General features: G+C 47.0%; 1 protein-coding gene across 33 annotated transcripts in view; it reads right to left on the bottom strand.

Annotated features, from left to right (window-relative positions):
• RALGPS1 (Ral GEF with PH domain and SH3 binding motif 1) overlaps positions 1-23,370 on the bottom strand; it is a 1,054,187-nt gene that overhangs the window by 20,363 nt on the left and 1,010,454 nt on the right. For 29 of the 33 annotated variants that reach the window (XM_077284283.1, XM_077284266.1, XM_077284294.1 and 26 more), the window contains 3 exons: positions 17,469-17,561; positions 15,044-15,149; positions 10,987-11,099 (listed from right to left, as the gene is read on the bottom strand). In XM_077284283.1, coding sequence (XP_077140398.1) covers positions 10,987-11,099; positions 15,044-15,149; positions 17,469-17,561 — 312 coding nt within the window. The remainder of the gene's footprint in view (positions 1-10,986; positions 11,100-15,043; positions 15,150-17,468; positions 17,562-23,370) is intronic. The other 4 variants (XM_077284281.1, XM_077284286.1, XM_077284299.1 and 1 more) reach the window with 1 other exon arrangement.

Below are 23,370 nucleotides of genomic sequence, written 5' to 3'. Positions count from 1 at the left end.
GGGGGCCGTAGGAGGGCAACAACCCAGCAGCAGGATCGCTACCTCAGCTTTTGTGCAAGGAGGAACAGAAGGAGCCCTGCAAAATGACCTCCAGCAGGCCACAAATGTGCATGTGTCTGCACAAATGATTAGAAACCGACTCCATGAGGTTGGTCTGAGTATCTGACGTCCAGAGATGGGTGTTGTGCTCACAGCACAACACCATGCAGGACACTTGGCATTTGCCACAGAACACCAGGATTGGCAAATTCGCCACTGGTGCCCTGTGCTCTTCACAGATGAAAGCAGGTTCACACTGAGCACATGTGACAGACGTGACAGAGTCTGGAGACGCCGTGGAGAGCGATCTAGTGCCTGCAACATCCTTCAGCATGACCGGTTTGGGTCAGTAATGGTGTGGGGTGGTATTTCTTTGGAGGCCCGCACAGCCCTCCATGTGCTCGCCAGAGGTAGCCTGACTGCCATTAGGTATCGAGATGAGATCCTCAGACCCCTTGTGAGACCATATGCTGGTGCGGTTGGCCCTGGGTTCCTCCTAATGCAGGACAATGCCAGACCTCATGTGGATAGAGTGTGTCAGCAGTTCCTGCAAGATGAAGGCATTGAAGCTATGGACTGGCCCGCCCGTTCCCCAGACCTGAATCCGATTTAACACATCTGGGACATCATGTCTCGCACCATCCACCAACGTCACGTTGCACCACAGACTGTCCAGGACTTGGCGGATGCTTTAGTCCAGGTCTGGGAGATCCCTCAGGAGACCATCCGCCGCCTCATCAGGAGCATGTCCAGGCGTTGTAGGGAGGTCATACAGACACGCGGGGCCACATACACTACTGAGCATCATTTCCTTGTCTTGAGGCATTTCCACTGCAGTTGGATCAGCCTGTAACTTCATTTTCCACTTTGATTTTGAGCATCATTCCAACTCCAGACCTCCGTGGGATATTAGTTGTGATTTACGTTGATAATTTTTAGGTTTTTTTGTTCTCAACACATTCCCCTATGTAATGAATAAAGATTTACAACTGGAATATTTCATTCAGTGTTATCTAGGATGTGGGATTTTAGTGTTCCCTTTATTTTTTTGATATATATAAAATAAAGAGGGCTGACGGACAAGTCCTGAGAGGAGATAAAGTGGGTACGGAAAGTATTCATACCCCTTTAAATTTTTAACTCTTTATTTAATTTGCAGCCATTTGGTAAATGTCTCTGCACCCCATCTTGACTGAAAAAAAATTAAATGTAGTAATTTTTGCAAACTTATTAAAAACAAAAACTGAAATATCACATGGTAATAAGTATTCAGACCCTTTGCTCAGTATTGAGTAGAAGCACACTTTTGAGCTAGTACAGCCATGAGTCTTCTTGAGAATGATGCAACAAGTTTTTCACACCTGGATTTGGGGATCCTCTGCCATTCTTCCTTGCATATCCTCGCCAGTTCCTTCAGGTTAAATGGTGAACGTTGGTAGACAGCCATTTTCAGGTCTCTCCAGAGATGCTCAATTGGGTTTAAGTCAGGGCTCTGGCTGGGCCAGTAAAAAATGGTCATAGAGTTGTTTTGAATTGACTCCTTTGTTATTTTAGCTGTGTATTTAGGGTCATTGTCTTGTGGGAAAGTGAACCTTCGGACAAGTCTGAGGTCCAGAGCACTCTGGAGGAGGTTTTCATCAGGATATATCTGTACTTGGCCGCATTCTTGTTTCCTTCAATGACAACCAGTCGTCCTGTCGCTGCAGCTGAAAAACACCACCATAGCATGATGCTGCCACCAACATGTTTCTGTGATGACCCTGGATGGGCTGGTTCTGGCTCCATCCTGGTCAGGTCTGGGTTAAATTAGTCCGCCTCTCTTTGGTTCTGGGGGGCTATTTAATGCTGGTGGTTCCTGGGTTCAGAGACGGTTATACTTCCGTCTACTCGGTTTGAGATAGCTGACCCAGGTTATTTGTCTGTAATCATTGTGCCTTGCTGTGTATGACCCGGTCTGCTTCCTGACTACTGCCCCTGTTTTCCGCTTGGTACTTTTCTGTCTGTCCTGGCTTTCTGACCCCTTGGCTTGTCTCTGACTAATCTGCTGTTTTGCCCCTCGGTACCTCACTCCCGACCCTCGACTTGTTCTTTGACTACGTCTCTGTCTTAGTACTCTGTGTCCTGCGTTTTTTGTAGAAACTCCGTTCTCGCGTGGTAGCTCCACCCCCATCGTCCCTGCAGTGACCTGTCTAGTTCAGGTCCTGTGTGCACTGCGTCTCATTCCTCCCTCTCCCTGCGCTCCCGCTAGCGCCCCCTTAGGCTGCCTTCTCTACGACACCAGGCAGCGTCATCACAGTTTCACTATTGGGATTGTATTGGGCAGGTAATGGGCAGTGCCTGGTTTTCTCCACACATACCGCTTAGAATTATCACCAAAAAGGTCCAACTTCATCTCATTAGACCAGAGAATCTGATTTCTCATAGTCTGTGAGTCCTTCATGTATGTTTTTTTTAGCAAACTCTATGCGGGATTTCATATGTCTTGCACTGAGGAGACGCTTCCGTCGGGCCACTCTGCCATAAAGGCCCCACTGGTGGAGTGCTGCAGTGATAGTTTACTTTGTGGAACTTTCTCCCATCTCCCTACTGCATCCCTGGAGTTCAGCCACAGTGATCTTGGGATTCTTTTTTACCTCTCTCACGAAGGCTCTTCTCCGACGATTGCTCAGTTTGGCTGGATGGCCAGGTCTAGGAAGACTTCTGGGGGTCCCAAACTTCTTACACTTAAGGATTATGGAGGCCATTGTGCTTTTAGGAACCTTGAGTACCGCTGAAATTCTGTTGTAACCTTGGTCAGATGTGTGCCTTGCCACAATTCTGTCTCTGAGCTCCTTGGACAGTGCCTTTGACATCATGATTCTCATTTGGTCTGACATGCCCTGTGATGTCTTATATAGACAGGTGTGTGCCTTTCCAAATCAAGTCCTATCAGTTTATTTAAACACAGCTGGACTCCAATGAAGGACTAGAACCATCTCAAGGAGGATCACAAGGAAATGGACAGCACGTGACTTAAATATGAGTGTCTGAGCAAAGGGTCTGAATACTTATTGACCATGTGAGATTTCAGTTTTTCTTTTTTATAAAAAAAATTCTACATTTCTGTTTTTTTTTTTCAGTCAAGATGGGGTGCAGTGTTAGGTGTCGAGTTCCCGCCTCTGCACAGGGGGAATCTCAAGCCATCTCCACTGCGGTCTCCCATCTTTCTCCAGCCGCAGTGGAGCCTGCTCAGCGGAGACGTCGGTCCCAGTGTCTGACTCAGGCAGATACTCTGCGCCTGGTTACTGCTGTTCTTCCAGGTTCTGCCATTAAGACCAGTGCTGGGCAGCGGCGAGCAGACACTTTTGGGACTAAGTCCTGCTTTTCACCTTCTGAGCATGCCCAGGGTGAGATCTCTTATTGGAGGTCGAGGGTCACATGCTTTGATACTGCAGCAAAACCCATTGGCCCTTCAGGAAGGTCCTGAAGGTGCTCAGGCTCTGTGGTAGCCTCTCATTGGTCCTTCTTGGAAGGTCATGTACCTGCTGCAGCTATAAAGGGATCCCATGGCCGCACGGCCATGCGCTAGTATCAAATCTGTTATGTGCATGCGCCAGTGTGGTCACATTTATGTGTGTTCAGGGACTCGGCTGAAATAAGCCCCTAGAATGCCAGCACCTCCGGCGAGGAGATTGTGTGCGTGGATTTAGGGCCCCGGCTGAAATAAGCCCCTAGAATACCGGCTCCTCCCGTGAGGAGATTGTATGTTTGCGTGACCACAGACTGCCTTCAGCTCGGCAGTTAGCTGTGAACTCCTGTGGGGTTAACAGGGCACAGCGTCTTGTTTCCGTGCGACTCTGTGAAGTAACAGAGTTCGCTTAAACCGCCATATAGTGCCGTCATTTGCTAGCAGCAGGTTCCTCCTGCACGGTGGACCCCGGGCTGCAAACGCACCAATAATAACATCTATATTTACTCGGTGCGTTCCGCTAGCCCTAACATAATACTAGCGTCAGGGTCTGGCTAGCAATGGCGGACAAACAGCAATCTTTGCGGTACATCCAGCAACTGGAGGGTAGGTTGGCGGCTCTCGAGTGCACAACCTCAGCTGTGGATGTTACCGCAGTAGCTGTTCAGGCTGCTAGCGCGGCTGCAGCAGCTTTGTCAACTGCCACTCCTGTTCCGACCCTATCTCGACTCCCGCTGCCAGAAAAATTCTCTCGTGATGGCAAATCATGTAGGGGTTTCGTAAGCCAGTGCTCTATACACCTCGAGCTCCTGGCTGCACGTTTCCCTACAGAGCGGGCAAAGGTGGGATTCATTATGTCTCTTCTGTCGGACAGGGCGTTGAAGTGGGCTACGCCGCTGTGGGAGCGTGGCGATCATGTGGTGCAGAGTGCTCCGCTGTTTCTGAGCACTCTGAAACAGGTCTTTATAGGACCTCGAGTCACCCATGATACGGCGCTCCAACTGTTGGCATTGACTCAGGGCTTGTCCTTGGTCAGCCATTTTGCCGTCCACTTCCGCACCTTAGCATCTGAGCTGGAGTGGTCGGATAAAGCCCTCATCCCTATATTTTGGAGGGGGCTGGCTGACCATGTTAAGGACGCTCTGGCCACTAGGAAGATTCCCGCCACACTGGAGGAGTTAATAGCTATATCTACTCGTATTGACCTCCGTTTTAACGAGCGGAGGTTAGAGCGAGCCCAGTGTAGGCAGAGGTTTCGGCTGGCTCCCACCTTCGCCAAACCTTTGGAATCTCCGGCCCAGGCACCTGAGTCACATGAGGCCATGGAGGTGCTACGAGCGGGACCTAAGTCCCGGACCGCTCGTGCACTTAGGGTATGTCATGTTTGCCGGCAGTCAGGACATTTTGCCACCAGATGTCCTCAGCGGTCGGGGAAACGTCAGCTTCTAGTGGTAGTAGGTGGAGGTTCACTAGACACGGCGACGTTTGCCTCCAAATTGTCCTTTAAGGGGACAATTACAATTGGCCCATCCACTCATTCGGTAGAGCTTTGCGTGGATTCTGGGGCGGAGGGCAATTTTATGTCTTCTGCCTTCGCCCAACGACACGCAATACCTCTGGTGATGCTCGCCCAACCAGTGACCGTACGAGTGGTGAATGGGTCGACACTGCCCTCACAGATTACACACCAGACCATCCCATTTACTCTATCCATGTCGCCATCTCATCAGGAGATAATATCTCTGCTCGTCATTCCTGAGGGAATTGATGAGGTCCTCTTAGGGATACCTTGGCTACGGTACCACTCTCCTCATATTGAGTGGTCCACAGGCAGGATTTTGGGATGTAGTGAATCTTGTGGGGGGTAGATGTCAGAGGGAATGCGTTCAGGTTGCTACTACAGAGGTACCCGCAGATCTCTCCTCTATCCCCAAGCAATATTGGCCCTATGCGGACGTGTTCTCCAAAAGGGCTGCGGAGACTCTTCCGCCTCACCGCCCCCTATGACTGTCCTATTGACCTCTTGCCTGGTGCTGAGCCTCCCCGGGGTCGAGTCTACCCATTGTCTCTCCCAGAGACGGAGGCTATGTCTCAGTACATCCAGGAGAATCTGGCAAGGGGATTCATTAGGAAGTCTGTGTCACCTGCAGGGGCTGGTTTCTTCTTCGTGCAGAAGAACGGAGAATTACGTCCATGCATAGATTACAGGGGTCTTAACGCCATCACCGTTAAGAACAAGTACCCTCTGCCCCTGATATCTGAGCTTTTTGACAGGCTTTGGGGAGCAAGAGTGTTTACTAAACTAGATCTGTGGGGTGCTTACAACCTGATTCGCATCCGTGAGGGGGACGAATGGAAGACTGCTTTTAACACCAGGGATGGGTACTATGAATATCTGGTGATGCCCTTCGGGCTCTGTAACGCCCCAGCCATTTTCCAAGACTTTGTGAACGACATCTTCCGGGATATGCTCTCCACCTTGGTTGTAGTCTACCTGGATGATATTCTCATCTACTCTCCAGATATAGACTCCCACCGGAGAGATGTGTGCAAAGTCTTCAACCTCCTACGGGCAAATTCCCTCTATGCCAAGTTGGAGAAGTGTGTGTTTGAGCAGGAGTCTTTGCCTTTCCTGGGCTATATCATCTCGGCCCAAGGATTGGCTATGGATCCTGCCAAGCTACAGGCTGTGATGGACTGGCAAGAACCCCATTCTCTCAAAGCGGTGCAGCGCTTTATGGGGTTTATTAATTACTATCGCCAGTTCATTCCCCACTTCTCAACTTTGGTAGCTCCTTTGGTTGCCCTCACCAAAAAGGGAGCAAATCCCAAGTTGTGGTCGGAAGCGGTCTCCAAGGCCTTCCTCTCTATTAAGTCCCACTTTGCTAGTGCTCCCATTCTACATCGCCCCGATGTAGATAAACCTTTCATAATGGAGGTGGATGCCTCATCTGTCGGTGCTGGAGCAGTCCTGTTCCAAAAGGATGCTCAAGGTCGGAAGCATCCCTGCTTCTTATTCTCTAAGACCTTCACACCGGCGGAGACTAATTATTCCATCGGGGACAGGGAGTTGCTAGCTATGAAGTTGGCCTTCTCGGAGTGGAGACATCTCTTGGAGGGGGCTCGTTTTCCCTTCCAAGTTTTCACCGACCACAAGAACTTGGTCTATATTCAGACTGCCCAGCGGCTAAATTCTCGCCAGGCCAGATGGTCCCTGTTCTTCTCCCGGTTCCATTTCACCCTCCATTTTCTCTCCGGGGAGAAGAACATTCGTGCCGATGCTCTCTCCCGCTCCGTAGTGTCATCAGCGAAGGAGGAGGAGGAACCTCAGCTTATTGTCCCCTTCTGAGAGTCTGAGGACCGTGGCTCCGGTTTTGCTAGAGTCTGTGCCCCCGGGTAAGACTTTCGTGCCAGCAAATTTGCGACCGGAGGTTCTCTCTTGGGCTCACTCATCCAGGGTGGGTGGACACTTTGGGACCAAAAGGACATCTGAGCTTCTGGCGAGGACGTACTGGTGGCCGCATATGGCCCGTGACGTCGGAGACTATATTCGGGCGTGTGTCTCCTGTGCCAAAAATAAGTCTCCTCGACAACGGCCAGCTGGCTTACTTTATCCCATGCCGGTGGCAGACAGGCCCTGGGAGATGGTCGGGATGGACTTTGTGGTGGGCTTACCCAAGTCCCGTGGCTGCACCATTATTTGGGTGATCACCGACCATTTTTCCAAAATGGTGCATTTGGTGCCTCTTCCACGGCTACCTTCTGCACGGGCTCTGGCAGCGTTGTTTATTAAACATGTCTTTCGCCTACACGGTATGCTGGACAAAACTGTCAGTGACCGGGGTCCCCAGTTTGCGTCTCGGTTCTGGAGAGAGCTTTGTCGTCTACTCAGCATTGAGTTGAATCTCTCTTCAGCATATCATCCCGAGACGAATGGGTTGGTAGAGCGGGCCAACCAGACTCTGGTCACATATCTGCGACATTTTGTCTCTGCTAGGCAGGATGACTGGGCATCCTTGCTACTGTGGGCGGAGTTTGCGCTTAACAACGCCGTAGCCGACTCCACTGGTCAGACTCCATTCCTCCTCAATTACGGTCAGCATCCGCGGGTTCCTGTGCCTATGCCCGTGTCTTCTGCCGACTCCAGGGTGGCAAACTGGGCTGTGGAGGCACGGGACATTTGGGACCACACTCAGGATGCCATCCGGGCCTCCAAGGAGAGAATGAGGTTCTCCGCCGATGCACATCGGCGCCCCGCTCCGATCTTTGCTCCTGGCGACTTAGTGTGGCTCTCTGCCCGTAACATCAGGCTGCAAGTTGAGTCCACTAAGTTTGCCCCTCGCTACATGGGTCCCTTCAAGGTGCTCGAACAGGTTAACCCTGTGGTCTACCGTCTGGCCCTTCCTCCACGCCTGGGTATCACCGACACCTTTCATGTGTCCCTCTTAAAGCCCGTATACATGTCCCAGTTTTCTGAGTCATCTGCCGGGACATCGGGTTCATCTTCGGATGATTACGAGATGAACGCTATCTTGGGGTGCAAGGTGGTACGTGGCAAAAAATTTTATTTGGTGGATTGGAGGGGTTATGGCCCAGAGGACAGGTCCTGGGAGCCTGCTGAGCATATTCGAGCTCCGCAGCTCATTGCTGCATTCGAACGTAGCGAGGTCAAAGGAGGGGGGGGCCCTAGGAGGGGGGGTAATGTTAGGTGTCGAGTTCCCGCCTCTGCACAGGGGGAATCTCAAGCCATCTTCTCTGCGGTCTCACATCCTTCTCCAGCCGCAGTGGAGCCTGCTCAGCGGAGACGACGGTCCCAGCGTCTGACTCAGGCAGATACTCTGCGCCTGGTTACTGCTGTTCTTCCAGGTTCTGCCATTAAGACCAGTGCTGGGCAGTGGCGAGCAGACGCTTTTGGGACTAAGTCCTGCTTTTCACCTTCTGAGCATGCCCAGGGTGAGATCTCTTATTGGAGGTCGAGGGTCACATGCTTTGATACTGCAGCAAAACCCATTGGTCCTCCAGGAAGGTCCTGGAGGTGCTCAGGCTCTGTGGTAGCCTCTCATTGGTCCTTCTTGGAAGGTCATGTACCTGCTGCAGCTATAAAGGGTTCGCATGGCCGCACGGCCATGCGCTAGTATCAAATCTGTTATGTGCATGCGCCAGTGTGGTCACATTTATGTGTGTTCAGGGACTCGGCTGAAATAAGCCCCTAGAATGCCGGCACCTCCGGCGAGGAGATTGTGTGCGTGGATTTAGGGCCCCGGCTGAAATAAGCCCCTAGAATACCGGCTCCTCCGGTGAGGAGATTGTATGTTTGCGTGACCACAGACTGCCTTCAGCTCGGCAGTTAGCTGTGAACTCCTGTGGGGTTAACAGGGCACAGCGTCTTGTTTCCCTGCTACTCTGTGAAGTAACAGAGTTCACTTAAACCGCCATATAGTGCCGTCATTTGCTAGCAGCAGGTTCCTCCTGCACGGTGGACCCCGGGCTGCGAATGCACCAATAATAACATCTATATTTACTTGGTGCGTTCTGCTAGCCCTAACACAGTGTGTACATTAATGTGAAAAAAATTGAAATTTTTTGAAAATACCAAATGGCTGCAATGAAGCAAAGAGTGAAAAATTTAAAGGGGTACGAATACTTTCTGTACCCACTGTTTGTGTCATCGCACCTGCTAGCTGCAGTGATGTGAGCTCGGAAGCATGCTCCAGCACATATAGTGCTGAGAGAAATATTTGGCCAATCCAGGGCCAGGTTTTTACGAACGGTCACAAGAGATGGGTGGGAATGACCGCTCACATATCCCAACCCTGGGGTGTGGTTTGGCAGTTAAAATGGAGGCCTGGTCTCTCATTCAGTGTCTGTGGCTGGAGGTGAGGAGACCTCCAGTTTGTGTTGTTTAAGTCACTAACCTTAGCGGGTGGACCCGCAGGGCTATATGGACTACTTACCTGCAGTTCTTCTGTACCTTCAGTGTGTGTTGCAAAAGGCACTGACCTGAGCTGGCGGGCCTGCAATATTATACGGACTATTTGTTTTAAGTTTTGTTTTCACTTTGTGCCACAAAACCTCTTGTGCCAAGCTCTTTTCACCCACCTCCTCTCGCCTCCAGCTCAAAAATATCTCCAGAATCCGTCCTTTCCTCAACCGTCAATCTACTAAAATGTTTGTGCATGCCCTCATCCGACTAATTCATCTCTCTCCTCGCTACTCCTCCGCTTCCCCATCTGCAAATCTCTTCACTGGCTCCCATTCCCTCAGCATATCCAGTTCAAATTACTAATACTGATCTACAAAGCCATCCATAACCTGTCTCCTCCATATATCTCTGAACTAATCTCCCGATATCTTCACTCACGTAATCTCCGGTCCTCCCAATACCTCCTTCTCTCCTCTACACGTATTCCCTCCTCACCCAACCGCCTCCAAGACTTCACCCGAATATCCCCATCCTCTGAAATTCTTTGCACCAACACGTCCGACTATCAACCACATTCGGATCCTTCAGATGGGACCTGAAAACTCACCTCTTCAGGAAAGCCTTCAGCAAGCACTGACCCTGCTGCCTCCTCACCACTACCGAAGCTACCGCCTGACCAACGCCGGAGCTCCTACAACCCTCAACCTATTGTCTCCATCCCCACCATCCTGTAGAATATAAGCCCACAAGGGCAGGGTCCTCTTCCCTTTGTATCAGTCTGTAACTGTTAGTTTGCTTACTGTAAGTGATATCTGTAATTTGTATGTAACCCCTTCTCATGTACAACACCATGGAATCAATGGTGCTATATAAATAATAATAATAAAAAGGCCCTGTTTTGTTTTGCCTCCCAGAGGCAGTTTATGAAGTGAAATGAACTTGCATGTACTATTGAATGAAACTGTCTCCTGTGCCTACCTCTAGCGCGGCTGATTGAGTATAGATCCCTAATCTGTTTTTTTATCTTCGGTTTACTGAAGAACTGCTCACACCTTCTGATGGCATTTCTCGTGAACAGTCTGCAAGACCAGTCTACAACTGGGACCTCTAAGCTCATTTCTTCCTTCATCTAATTCATTGCTGTTGGATTAAATGTGTGATCACGGACCTCATACCTGGCTCATGTGTCCTTACTCTTCTGTACTGTGGTAACGCAACTCAAAAAAAAAGTCTTACACTACACTTTAATCCTTTCAGGATTCAGCAGCCAGAACACATTTCATAAAATAGAGGCAACCCATGCTGCTTATTGGTGGCCTTGAGAGTGAGTTAATCCCTTATTTTACATGTGAGATCCCCACTATACAGGACATAACCTGTAAGCGATGCATGGGGTACAGGTGTAGTGATATTACACAGCACTAGAAGGGGGCGATATATGCCCCTCACAGGAAGTGTTGATGTAGGGACGCAGGAAGATGAGCTTGATAAAATTTCAGAATGGAAGGTACGATCTAATTAATATGCACTGCAATGACTAATAGATGTGGTATTCATATAGAATAATCCTTCTTACCAGCTGCTCCGTGTCACTCACCGACGGCCTGTTGCTTTTACACGCGTCATCCAAGTGCTTGTGCCATAAAATCGCATGGAAGCGGGAGCCAGTCTGAAACTTGTAAACATTTCCTGGAAAAGAATAAGAACGGATCATCTCTTGCTGACAGAAATGTTTTTCTCCTTTAAAGAAACAATGCACCTTTATGGTTGAATTAGTATACAAAAAGCTAAAGGGTCGACATTGACTGTTAGGATTGCTACTTCCAATACGTGGCACTAGAGTTCGAGTCCTCTTCCTCTCTGAAGAGACAATTTGCATATTTCCCAGAGGAGCATTGTGGCTTTAAGTCTCCTCACCTCGACGTGCTTATCATGTCACTCTCCGCAAGGAGAAACGATACTTCTTGGATTCCTATACAAAAAGCTAAAATACATCTCTTATACTCTAGGATTCCAGGCTGGTAATAAATTGGCCATTTTATCAGACCAGCTGGAAAAACTGATATCTGCCTCATCAGGCCTCAAAAAAAAAAAATCTCATTAGAGACCCTTCTAAAGAGGACACTCGAAGTAGAACAAATCACACCGGTTTTGGGAGCGTTGCTCCAGGCTATCAGAACATGTAGGCAGTTGTAGTTCCACAACAACTGGCATGCTGCCCTTTTCTTTTGGGGCGGGTGACATGGTGCTCATTCCTTTTACCAGGTGCAGGAGCTTTGAAGATGAGAGGAAACTTGACTAAGGCCAGTCTCACACGTCCAGATAATTCCGGTACCGGAAAAATCGGTACCGGAGTTGTCCGTGTCCGTGAGCGCACATAGGCCATCCGTGCGGCACACGTGCGGCAGCCGTGTGCCGCCTGGGTACCACACGGACCGTGCAGGAGAGACAGCGCTACAGTAAGCGCTGTCCCCCCAGCATGGTGCTGATGCCGCCATTCATCCGTTCTCTCCAGCGCTCGCTGGGGAGAAGGGATGAAAAATCTTTTTTTTTGTTGTTTTTTTGTGTTTAAAATAAACTTTAGGGCATCCTCCCCGCTCCCACCCCCTGTGCGCCCGGCCGCCGGCATTAAAATACTCACCCGCCTCCCTCGACGCTTGCTCTCCGCCCCGCAGCTTCTCCTGTATGAGCGGTCACGTGGTGCCGCTCATTACAGTTGATGAATATGCGGCTCCACCTCCCATAGTATTTTTATTTTTTCATCAATATGGCCATGTGAGGGCTTATTTTTGCCGACGAGTTGTACTTTTAAACGACACCATTGGTTTTACCATGCCTTGTACAATAAAACGGGAAAAAATTTCAAGTGCGGTGAAATTGCAAAAAAAAGTGCAATACCACACTTTATTTTTTGTTTGGCTTTTTTGCTAGGTTCAATAAATGCTACACCTGACCTGCCATTGCGATTCTCCAGGTCATTACGAGTTCATTGACACCAAACATGTCTAGGTTATTTTTTATCTAAGTGGTAAAAAATATTCCAAACTTTGTTATAAAAAAAAAAAAAAAAAATTGCACAATTTTCCGAGACCCGTAGCGTCTCCATTTTTTGTGATCTCGGGTCGGGTGAGGGTTTATTTTTTGCGCGCCCATTTTGGTGCAGATACGTTCTTTTTATCGCCTGTTATTGCATTTTACTGCAATGTCGCTTAGACCAAAAAAGCGTAATTCTGGCGTTTTGAATTTTTTTTCTCTCTACGCCGTTTAGCGATCAGGTTAATCCTTTTTTTTAATGATTGGGCAATACCAAATATGTGTTTTATTTTTTTGTTTGATTTTGAATGGCGTGAAAGGTGGGTGATTTGAACTTTTATATTTTTTAAAACATTTTTTTTTTTACTTTTGCCATGCTTCAATAGCCTCTATGGGAGTCTAGACGCTGGCATAGCCTAATCGGCTCTGCTACATAAGAGCGATGCTCAGATCACTCCTATCTAGCTGAATTACAGCATTGCTATGAGCGCTGACCACAGGGTGGCGCTCACAGCAATCTGGCATCAACAACCATAGAGGTCTTCAGAAGACATCTGGTTGACAAGCCGACGCATCGCTGACCCCCTATCAGGTGACGGAGGTCAGCGGTGCGCGCATTTCCAGCCCAATGGCTGGAAGCGCTTGTTAAATGCCGAGTCTGACAGCGGCATTTAACTAGTTAATAGGCGCGGGCGGATCGTGATTCCACCCGCGCCTATTGGAGGCACTTGTCAACTGTTCAAAACAGCTGAAATGTCCCGGCTTTGATGCGGGCTCACCGCCGGAGCTGGCATCAAAGTAGGGGTTCTGCCATTGGTAATACTATTCCGTCCGATGGCAGAAATGGGTTAAGGCAATAGAAGGTAGGACCCACTAAGAAGTTCACCATGACGCGGCGGTGGGCTTTACACAGTCTGATGAGAATGTTAAACTAAGAACTTCATGTTTAGTTATATACACTGCTCAAAAAAATAAAGGGAACACATAAACAACAAAATATAACTCCAAGTAAATCAAACTTCTGTGAAATCAAACTGTCCACTTAGGAAGCAACACTGATTGACAATCAATTTCACATGCTGTTGTGCAAATGGAATAGACAACAGATGGAAATTATTGGCAATTATCAAGACACACTCAATAACGGAGTGGTTCTGCAGCTGGGGACCACAGTCCACATCTCAGTAGCAATGCTTACTGGCTGATGTTTTGGTCACTTTTGAATGTTGGTTGTGCTTTCACACTCGTGGTAGCATGAGACGGACTCTACAACCCACACAAGTGGCTCAGGTAGTGCAGCTCATCCAGGATGGCACATCAATGCGAGCTGTGGCAAGAAGGTTTGCTGTGTCTGTCAGCGTAGTGTCCAGAGGCTGGAGGCGCTACCAGGAGACAGGCCAGTACACCAGGAAACGTGGAGGGGGCCGTAGGAGGGCAACGCACAGCAGCAGGACTGCTACCTCAGCCTTTGTGCAAGGAGGAACAGGAGGAGCCCTGCAAAATAACCTCCAGCAGGCCACATGTGCATTTGTCTGCACAAATGGTTAGAAACCGATTCCATGAGGATGGTCTGGGTGCCCGACATCCACAGATGGGGGTTGTGCTCACAGCCCAATACCATGCAGGACGCTTGGCATTTGCCACAGAACACCAGGATTGGCAAATTCGCCACTGGCGCACTGTGCTCTTCACAGATGAAAGCAGGTCCACACTGAGCACATGTGACAGACGTAACAGAGTCTGGAGACGCCGTGGAGAGCGATCTGTTGCCTGCAACATCCTTCAGCATGACCAGTTTGGCAGTGGGTCAATAATGGTGTGGGGTTGCATTTCTTAGGAGGGTCGCACAGCCCTCCATGTGCTCGCCAGAGGTAGCCTGACTGCCATTAGGTTCCGAGATGAGATCCTCAGACCCCATGTGAGACCATATACTGGTGCGGTGGGCCCTGGGTTCCTCCTAATGCAGGACAATGCCAGACCTCATGTGGCTGGAGTCTGTCAGCAGTTCCTGCAAGATGAAGTCATTGAAGCTATGCAATGGCCCACCCGTTCACCAGACCTATATCCGATTGAACACATCTGGGACATCATGTCTCGCACCATCCACCAACATCACATTGCACCACAGACTGTCCAGGAGTTGGCGGATGCTTTAGTCCAGGTCTGGGAGGAGATCCCTCAGGAGACCATCCGCCGCCTCATCAGGCATTGTAGGGAGATCATACAGGCACGTGGAGGCCACACACGCTACTGAGCATCATTTCTTAGTCTTGAGGCATTTCCACTGAAGTTGGATCAGCCTGTAACTTCATTTTCCACTTTAATTTTGAGCATCATTCCAACTCCAGACCTCCGAGGGATATTAGTTGTGATTTACGTTGATCATTTTTAGGTTTTATTGTTCTCAACACATTCCACTATTTAATGAATATTTACAACTGGAATATTTCATTCAGTGATATCTAGGATGTGGGATTTTAGTGTTCCCTTTATTTTTTTGAGCAGTGTATATATTTTTGACTAGCGGCATTAGATCATTGTATGATTTTTGGAGGTGCTGTCCATACTTTTTTTTCAGTAGGAGCACAGACCACTCTCACCTTTATCAGGGTTGTTGAGCTGGAAAATATTTGGATGTTCAGGATCATCTGGTAACACCACCATCCATCCTAATACAGACACTTTCTTACTAGGTGTAGACTTGTACTGGAAATAACAAAATTGGGTAATTAACAATCAAGGGAGCGCTAACAGCAGCCATTACAAAGCTGTGGTTGCCCAACTTTCCAGGGATCCACAAAGGCGTAGTTCTGCAGAGTTACTGCCCTTCCTGCCTTGTCTGTGATTTTGATGCACTTCCATCAAAATGTCTATCCTCTTAACATATTGCAGTCATCATATTATAAATCACTGTTTACTTACAATTGCTCAATTTGCCTTTCTACCCAGCTAGTTCTTTTCTTTTCCATTAGGTCTATGACATCATGTGATTAAAAACTAACTAGCTGAATCTTGTAAGATCAATGTAGATACAGGTCAATTTTCCCTGCATGACTCCTCAGTCACTGCAAGTATCAAAATGGGGGGCTTATAGTGGAGCAGCTGGGTCAGGAGTTGAAGAGGGGAATGATAAATACAGGGAAAAGAGACTTCATGTCTCTACATAAAGCAGAAAAAAATAGAATTAGCTGGCTAGGATTGCAAAATGAGCAAATGTAAGTTCACAGTGCTATTTAATATGATGAGTGCAGCATATTAAGAGGCTAAAAATTTGGATGGGAGTGCCTCTTCAATGACATTACCATAGAGCTATAGAGCGAAGGTGATTGTGGTGGGAATGATTAAAGCTAAGTTTGGCTGGAATGTGCTCACATTCAGGGAATGTGCACACGTTGCGGATTCCATTGCGGATTTTTCTGCGCAGATTCTACATAATCCGCAGGTAAAATTACCTGCTGATTTTGTGCAGATTTTGTTCGGATTTCGCCTGCGTTTTTACACCTGCGGATTCCTATAAAGAAATAGGTGTAAAACGCTGTGGAATCCGCACAAAGAATTGACATGCTGCGGAAAATAAACCGCTGCGTTTCTACGTGGAATTTTCCGCAGCATGTGCACTACGGATTTGGTTTTCCATAGGTTTACATGGTACTGTACACCACATGGAAAACTGCTGCGGATCTGCAGGGCCAAATCCGCTGCAGATCCGCTGCCAAATCCACAACGTGTGCACATACCCTTACATTTCGCTGACCTGTAATTATGACATTCCTATGAGAGTTTAGTTTAACAACTGCTTTGAGACTGCACATCAGTATCCAAACCTGGAGCGCAGCAATCCGATCACCAAGCGGGCATCCTACTGTTCTACTGTTAGCGATTGTAATTACTGGCTATAATATGATCGGTAACCGAAAATGTGTATTATAGGGATCTTTTCTCCAGGAGCAGGTAAGGGCAGGGTTATATTTCATACAAGAATATGTATATCGTCCCCCCACAACACCAAAAATAAAGCCATTAGGCAGACAGCTTCCACTCCCAGCTCTGCTTCTCGCCCCAAAGTCTGACCTAGATCACCTTCTGTAAGTGAATGGTCTCACAACTGTCTTGTAGCAGACCCATACCTTCCTATTTGCCCATAGCACTGCTCATCCTTGGCCTTTTGGTTCATGGATAGAACTGTAACATGTTGGCAGAGCAGGAGAGAAATAAAACTGCATGAACGTGTGAACACTTAGGCTACATTCACATTAGCGTCGTACGACGCACGTCGCAATGCGACGTGGCGACGTACCGACACATACTGTGAAAGCGCCGCACAACGGGGGAAGCGGATGCAGTTTTTCAACACATCAGCTGCCCCATTCTGAGCTCCGGGGAGGAGGGGGCGGAGTTCCGGCCGCGCATGCGCGGTCGGAAATGGTGGACACGATGCACCAAAAAACGTTACATGCAACGGTTTTTTGTGCCGACGGTCTGACGCAATACGATGCAACCGTCGCACGACGGTTGCGACGTGTGGCAATGCGTCGCTAATGTTAGTCTATGGAGAAAAAACGCATCCTGCAAGCAATTTTGCAGGATGCGTTTTTTCTCCAAAACGACGCATTGCGACGTGCGTCGTACGACGCTAGTGTGAAAGTAGCCTTAGCTATTTTCACAGGCCAATATTCGGAAAACAAGTATTCATTCCTGATCATCAGTTGCTGTAAACATGCTTGATCTTTGGCTGACTGGATCTGTGGGCTATTTGGTAGCACATCAATCCCTGTAAACAAGAGATGTGCTGCTGACAACATTATACAGGGAAGGAACGACAGTACTAACAGTTCTACCATCAGCCTGTGAAGGCCGGGCCGTAAACACGATTGACTTTTATATAGAAGACTGGCACTTGTTTATGGGCAGAAATCAGTCCATGTAAGTGTGCCTCTAATTTTCTACCATTTGGGACCTGTGGAAAGCTGGATGCTTACTGTCGTGGCAGCCATTATTTCTTACTCTTCCACTAGAAATACTCACATGCTTTCTTTCATTGCCTCTCAATGACTTGGCCCCAAAGTAGAGAAGTGTTGATTCTGTAAGTGTCACCCAATAACGCGTCCATGACGAGAGCTAACACACAAAACAAAGAATTAAAATAACAGAAGAGAAAAAAACAACAAATAAATCCCTCTGAAGAAACACATTCTAAAATTTTAAGCTTAAGAGCAGAATTGAAAACTTTGCTGTAGGAGGATTATAACAAAGTAATGAATGCAATCAAACTAAACCACTACTACTTGTATAATAAAATGAGTAGGCTCATGGCCAATAAAGTTAAACAGCAACGCTTAAAATCTAGAGTTTTATCTATCAAAAACGCAGGTAATTCCTATCTTCATCCTCAAGATATAGCAGAGTAATTTATTATACTACTCCTCTCTATACAATCTAAAGGATGACTCTTCTACTCCACAACCCAACTGTAATGAAATTAACCAATTCCTCACTAATATTAGCCTTCCCCAGCTCAATTTAAAACAAATTAATCAGCTAAACTCTCTCTTTACTACAGATGAAAAATTCAACAATTTATAAATTAAAGGAAAATAAGTCACTGGGCCCAGATGGGTTACCTAATTAATATTATAAGATATTTAGTCAGCATCTTTCATCTCCATTAACTTCCATGTTAAACCATGCAGTCAAAGAGACTTCTTTTCTCAAAGAATCTCTCCCAGCCACTATAGTAGTGATTCCAAAACAAGGCAGCGATCCCTCATCGGTATCGAGCTATAGGCCTATCCCATTGTTAAATTCAGATATAAAGACCTATGCTAAAGCGATTGCCTAAAGACTGCAAAAAGTTCTCCCGGGGCTTATACAGTCAGACCAGGTCGGCTTTGTTAAGGGAAGGCAGGCTTTGGATGGAACAAGTAGAATTTTGAATTTGCCATCATCCATAGAGGAGAGAAGAGCCCCCTTAATTCTATTATCACTGGATGCCGAAAAGGCATTTGACCATATAAACTGGAACTACACATTTGCAACCCATGAAAAATTGGGTTTAAAGGGCAAATTCTAAGAGCCATCTTTGCTTTATACGCATTTCCTTTCGGCAAAAGTTTCTGTTAACAGTAATTTTTCAAATTACTTCTCCATATCTAACGGTACTCGGCAAGGGTGCCCACTATCCCCATTACTCTTTACCTTGATAATTGAGCCATTTGCTGAATCTATTAGGTATAATCATTTAATAAGAGGTATCACTGCAAATTCTAAACAGCATAAAATAGGATGATACTCTAATTACCGTTTCAGACCCTATAAATTCATTACGAGCAGTTTTCTCAGTGATTAAGTCCTTTTCCTTGGATTCTCATTATAAAATAAATATAAAGAAATTAAAAAGACTGTGCTTTTTCATAGATTCCAGCCTAAGGAAATTGCTGAAAAAGGAATTTCCTTACTCATGGGAGAAATTTTGTAATCTTAGATGAAAAGCTACGTAATATTCAGAACTCCATACAAGATGACCTTGACAACTTTGATAAATCCAATACATCTTGGTTAGGCTGGAATATTCTTTTTAAGATGATGATCCTTCCTAAACTCCAATACATATTTCGTACTATCCCCATCCAAATCCCTGACCATTGGTTTAATAAACTGCAGAAACAATTATCCATTTTTATATGGCAATTTAAACCCGCAAGGATCTCAAAACTTTCGTTGTTTAAACATAAGAAAAATGGTGGAATCGGCCTACCTAATATCTATGCCTACCATGCTTCTAATATCATTATTCAAAGTAGATCCTGGTTCCTTGAATCCGGCAAACCGAGCTGGACAGAACTTGAAAAAGCTTCTAATAATAACTCCTCTTTATCATCATTGATAATATCCCATTTATTGGATCCATCTCTTCCTTTACCTAATCACTCAAAGATAAAATCTTCAATCTCACTTTGGAAAAAGCTATATAGTATCTCAAAAACTAATAAATGTAACATTAATCCCAACAAACTTCCTATCTCAATTTTTCATACTGCTCTACCGAATTTTCCATGTAAAAAATGGGAAAAGTTTGGAATTATAGACGGTTCTTCACTTATAACGGGGCATAAGTTAGACTCGATTATAAACTTTCAGTCATTGAAAACCCATTACAATCTTCCTGATGAAGAATTCTATAATTTTTTAGAGTTAAGGAAATATATTAGAAATAAATTCACTTTACCTTTGACCCTTTCAAGAGAAATTGTTACTCTTTTAGAGAAGCCTACGAATAACTCAATTTGGAATATGAGGAGTAGCTATTCGATTTTTAACTCTGATGTCTCTTTTGAAAAACTGAATTATACGTGGAGATGGGAAAAAGGGCGCATGTTAGGAGCAACAGGGTCAGCCGCCGAGGAGTGGGGGCGCCAGTCTCGTATTTGTGTGTAGGGTGCCAACCTCCGCTGTCAGGCAGTGGTCATGCAGTACCCCATGTAGGGCTTTGTCAGAGAGCACGGTTGTGTGTTTTATGTGTACATCTGTTGTAGCTGTCTCATGGTTTTTTAGCTTATTTCTAAATAAAGGTACATGTTTTATCTATATTATAAACTAAGGGTATAGGTTATTTGCTTTATAGAGACTTGATTATTAACCTTAGCTGCAGCATCAGCACTTGTTTTCTTGAGATGGGAAAAAGAGCTCAATAATAATTTCCTCGTAGATAAATGAGAAAAAGCGGTGGAACTAGCGTACAAATCTTCTATTAACGCAAACTTACACGAAAATTATTTTAAAATTGTATCTAGGTGGTTCTACACCCCGCTAGACTTGAAAGCAAATTTCCCGATCAATCTGATTTATGCTGGAGGAATTTTGGTCAAAGAGGTAATCTTCTTCACATATTCTGGGAATGTTCCAAACTTTCGATACTTAGGAAAGATGTGTCTTTACTATTGAATAAAATAAATGAGTCTCCAGTAAAAATTTCTCCTCAATTAGCTCTCCTTTTTCTGGAAGCTGATGACCTCCCTCAAAAAAATCAGACAAGTTTCTTTACATATTTTTTCTGTCATAAAAGCTTGTATTACATCAAAGTGGAGATCGATGGATACTCCATCTATTTCTGACATAATTGATATTATGTTCTCTCATAACTCCTTTGAAATATCCTTAGCTTTAAGGAATAACTATCTACCTAAATATAAATCCAAATGGTCCTCTTGGAACATAATATTTTCTCCAAGCAAGAAAAGACACTTTATTTGATGTCTTATTACTTTGCCAGAATACTTTTAATCTATACTTTATTTTATGTTGTTTTTGCACTTGGTATGTTAATTGTTGTGGTGCAACAGTTGATCTTTATTTCTCTTCATTTTCCTCCTCTCCTCTTCCTTCCTAACCCCTTTTCTCTTTTCCTTTGTTTGGATTCCTTCCTTGCTTTCCATGGACCCGTAGAAGGGTCTTTCATGCGAAACGGCTGTCGTCTTTCCCCGCATTGCTCCATCTTTTCTGCTCTTGCACATTTTATAGACGGATGTTTTTTCATTCATGCTATGCACCTATGCCCAGAGCTTATATACCGCTGTTCTTAAAGTGCCAGCCATCCGGAGCGACAGGTGTTAAATTTGCATGACCTTGGTGCCATTCATTTTTTTTCTTTTTTGTGATCTTTATTATCACTGATCTGATTGCTGCGTTAAGACATAATTAAAGGTAATTTTTAAGTACAGTTTTTTGACAATGTGAATTATTTGTTTTGATATATCTGTACAGATAATACTTTTTAAACTGCAACTCCCACTTCCTCCTTCAATATGGTTTCCTGTCCTTTGGATGTAGGAGCCTTGAGTACATGACTGGAGCAGCCGTGAATCACAGAACACCATATCGTGTTCTATAGCGACCTCTAGTAAGAATAGCAGTGCGTACACTGCCCCAAGTTTGGGGCTCAAATGCTAACATCAGTTTAGGAGAATCTACATTTAATGCTTCAGTACCTACTTATGTTTGATGTCAGTCCTAGGGCCCGGTGTCTGACCTGGGGCCTTGTGTTTTAGTAGTCCTGCAGCCTTGTGATTCTCGTATGTCTTGCAGCCTTGTGTTTCTTAGTTGGTCTGCAGCCTGACGTGTGGCCTTGAATTTCTCGTTTAGGTGCTGTTCACTTGCTTGGTTAAAGTGCCTGTTTTTCAACAGATCCTGTGTTCGAATCTCATTAGTGTCTGACCTTGTGTGTTGGGCCTGCCGCCTCATGTCTGGCCTTGTGTCTTGTGTTAGGCTAGCCACCTCATGTCATGTGAGTTGGGCTTGCCGCCTCATGTCTGGCCTCATGTCTTGAGTGTTTGGCGTGCTGCCTCATTTCTTGTGGGTTGGGCCTGCCACCTCGTGCCTTGGGCCTGCCACCTCATGTTTGGCCTTGTGTCTTGTGTGTTGGGCATGCCACCTCATATCTTGTGTGTTGGGCCTGCGGCAGTCTCGTGTCTTGAACCTGCCACCTCATGCCTGGCCTTGTGTCTTGTGTGCTGGGCCTGCCACCTCATGTCTTGTGTGTTAGGCCTGCTGCCTCGTGTCTTAGGCCTGATGCCTAATCTGGTCTGGCATCGTGTCTTGTGTATTGGGCCTGCCACCTCATGGCTTGTGTTGGGCCTGCCACCTCGTGTCTTAGTCTGCCACCTCATCATGTCTGGCATCGTTTCTTGTGTCTTGGGCCTGCCACCTCATGTCTTATGGATTGAGCCTGTCTCCTCTTGTCTTGTGGGTTGAGCCTGCCGCCTTGTGTCTCGCTTAGTGTCTTGTGTGTTGGACCTGCCACCTGGTCTCTTGTGGATTGGGCCTGCCGCCTGGTCTCTTGTGGGTCGGGCCTGCCGCCTTGCACCTTGTGTGTTGAGCCTGCCGCTTTGTGTCTTGTGTGTTTGGCCTATCACCATATGTTTGGTCTTGTGTGTTGTGCCTGCCACCTCATGCCTGGCCTGTTTTGTGTGTTGGGCCTGCCGCCTCATCTTGTGGGCTGGGCCTGTCGCCTCGGGTCTTGTGTGTTGGGCCTGCCACCTCATGTCTTGTGGGTTGGGCCTGCCAGATTGTATCTGGCCTCATATCTTGTGTGTTGGTTTTGCAGCCTCGTGTCTTGTTTTAGCCTGCCACCTCGTGTCTTGCCGGTTGGGCCGGTCACCTTGGGTCTTGTGGGTTAGGCCTGCTGCCTTGGGTATGGTCTCATGTCTTGTGGATTGGGCCTGTCTCCTCGTATCTTGCATGTTGGTCCAAACGCCTCGTGTCTTGCATGTTGGGCCTGTCGCCTAGGGTATGGCCTCATTTCTTGTGGGTTGGGCCTGCCATCTAGGGCCTCATTTCTTGTGGTTTGGGCCTGCCGCCTATGGCCTCATTTCTTGTGGGTTGGGCCTGCTGCATCAGGTATGGCCTCATGTCTTGTGAGTTGGGCCTGCTGCCTAGAGTATGGCCTCATGTCTTGTGGATTGGTCCTGCCGTCTCGTGTCTTGGGCCTGCCGCCTGGGGTCTTGTGTGTTGGGCCTGCTGCCTCGTTCTTGTGTGTTGGGCCTGCCGCCTCGGGTCTTGTATGTTGGGCCTGCTGCCTCGGGGTTTGTATGTTGGGCCTGCCGCCTCAGGTCTTGTCGGTCGGGCCTGCCGCCTCGGGTCTTGTGAGTTGGGCCTGCCACCTTGTGTCTTGTGGATTGGGCCTCCTTCGTGTCTTGTGGGTTGGGCCTGCCGTATTGGGACTTGTGGATTGGGCCTGCTGCTTAGGGCCTCATTTCTTGTCTGTTTGGCCTGCCGCCTCAGGTCTTCTGGGTCAGGCCTGCCGCCTTGGGTCTTGTAGATTGGGCCTGCCTCGTGTCTTGTGAGTTGGTCCTGCTACCTTGGGTCTTGTGGGTTGGGCCTGCCTCATGTCTTGTGGGTTGGGCCTGCCGTATTGGGACTTGTGGATTGGGCC

This window comes from Ranitomeya variabilis, chromosome 2 (genome assembly GCF_051348905.1).
Source record: "Ranitomeya variabilis isolate aRanVar5 chromosome 2, aRanVar5.hap1, whole genome shotgun sequence".
Lineage (NCBI taxonomy): Eukaryota > Metazoa > Chordata > Amphibia > Anura > Dendrobatidae > Ranitomeya > Ranitomeya variabilis.
This window is presented reverse-complemented; position numbering and strand designations above follow the sequence as displayed.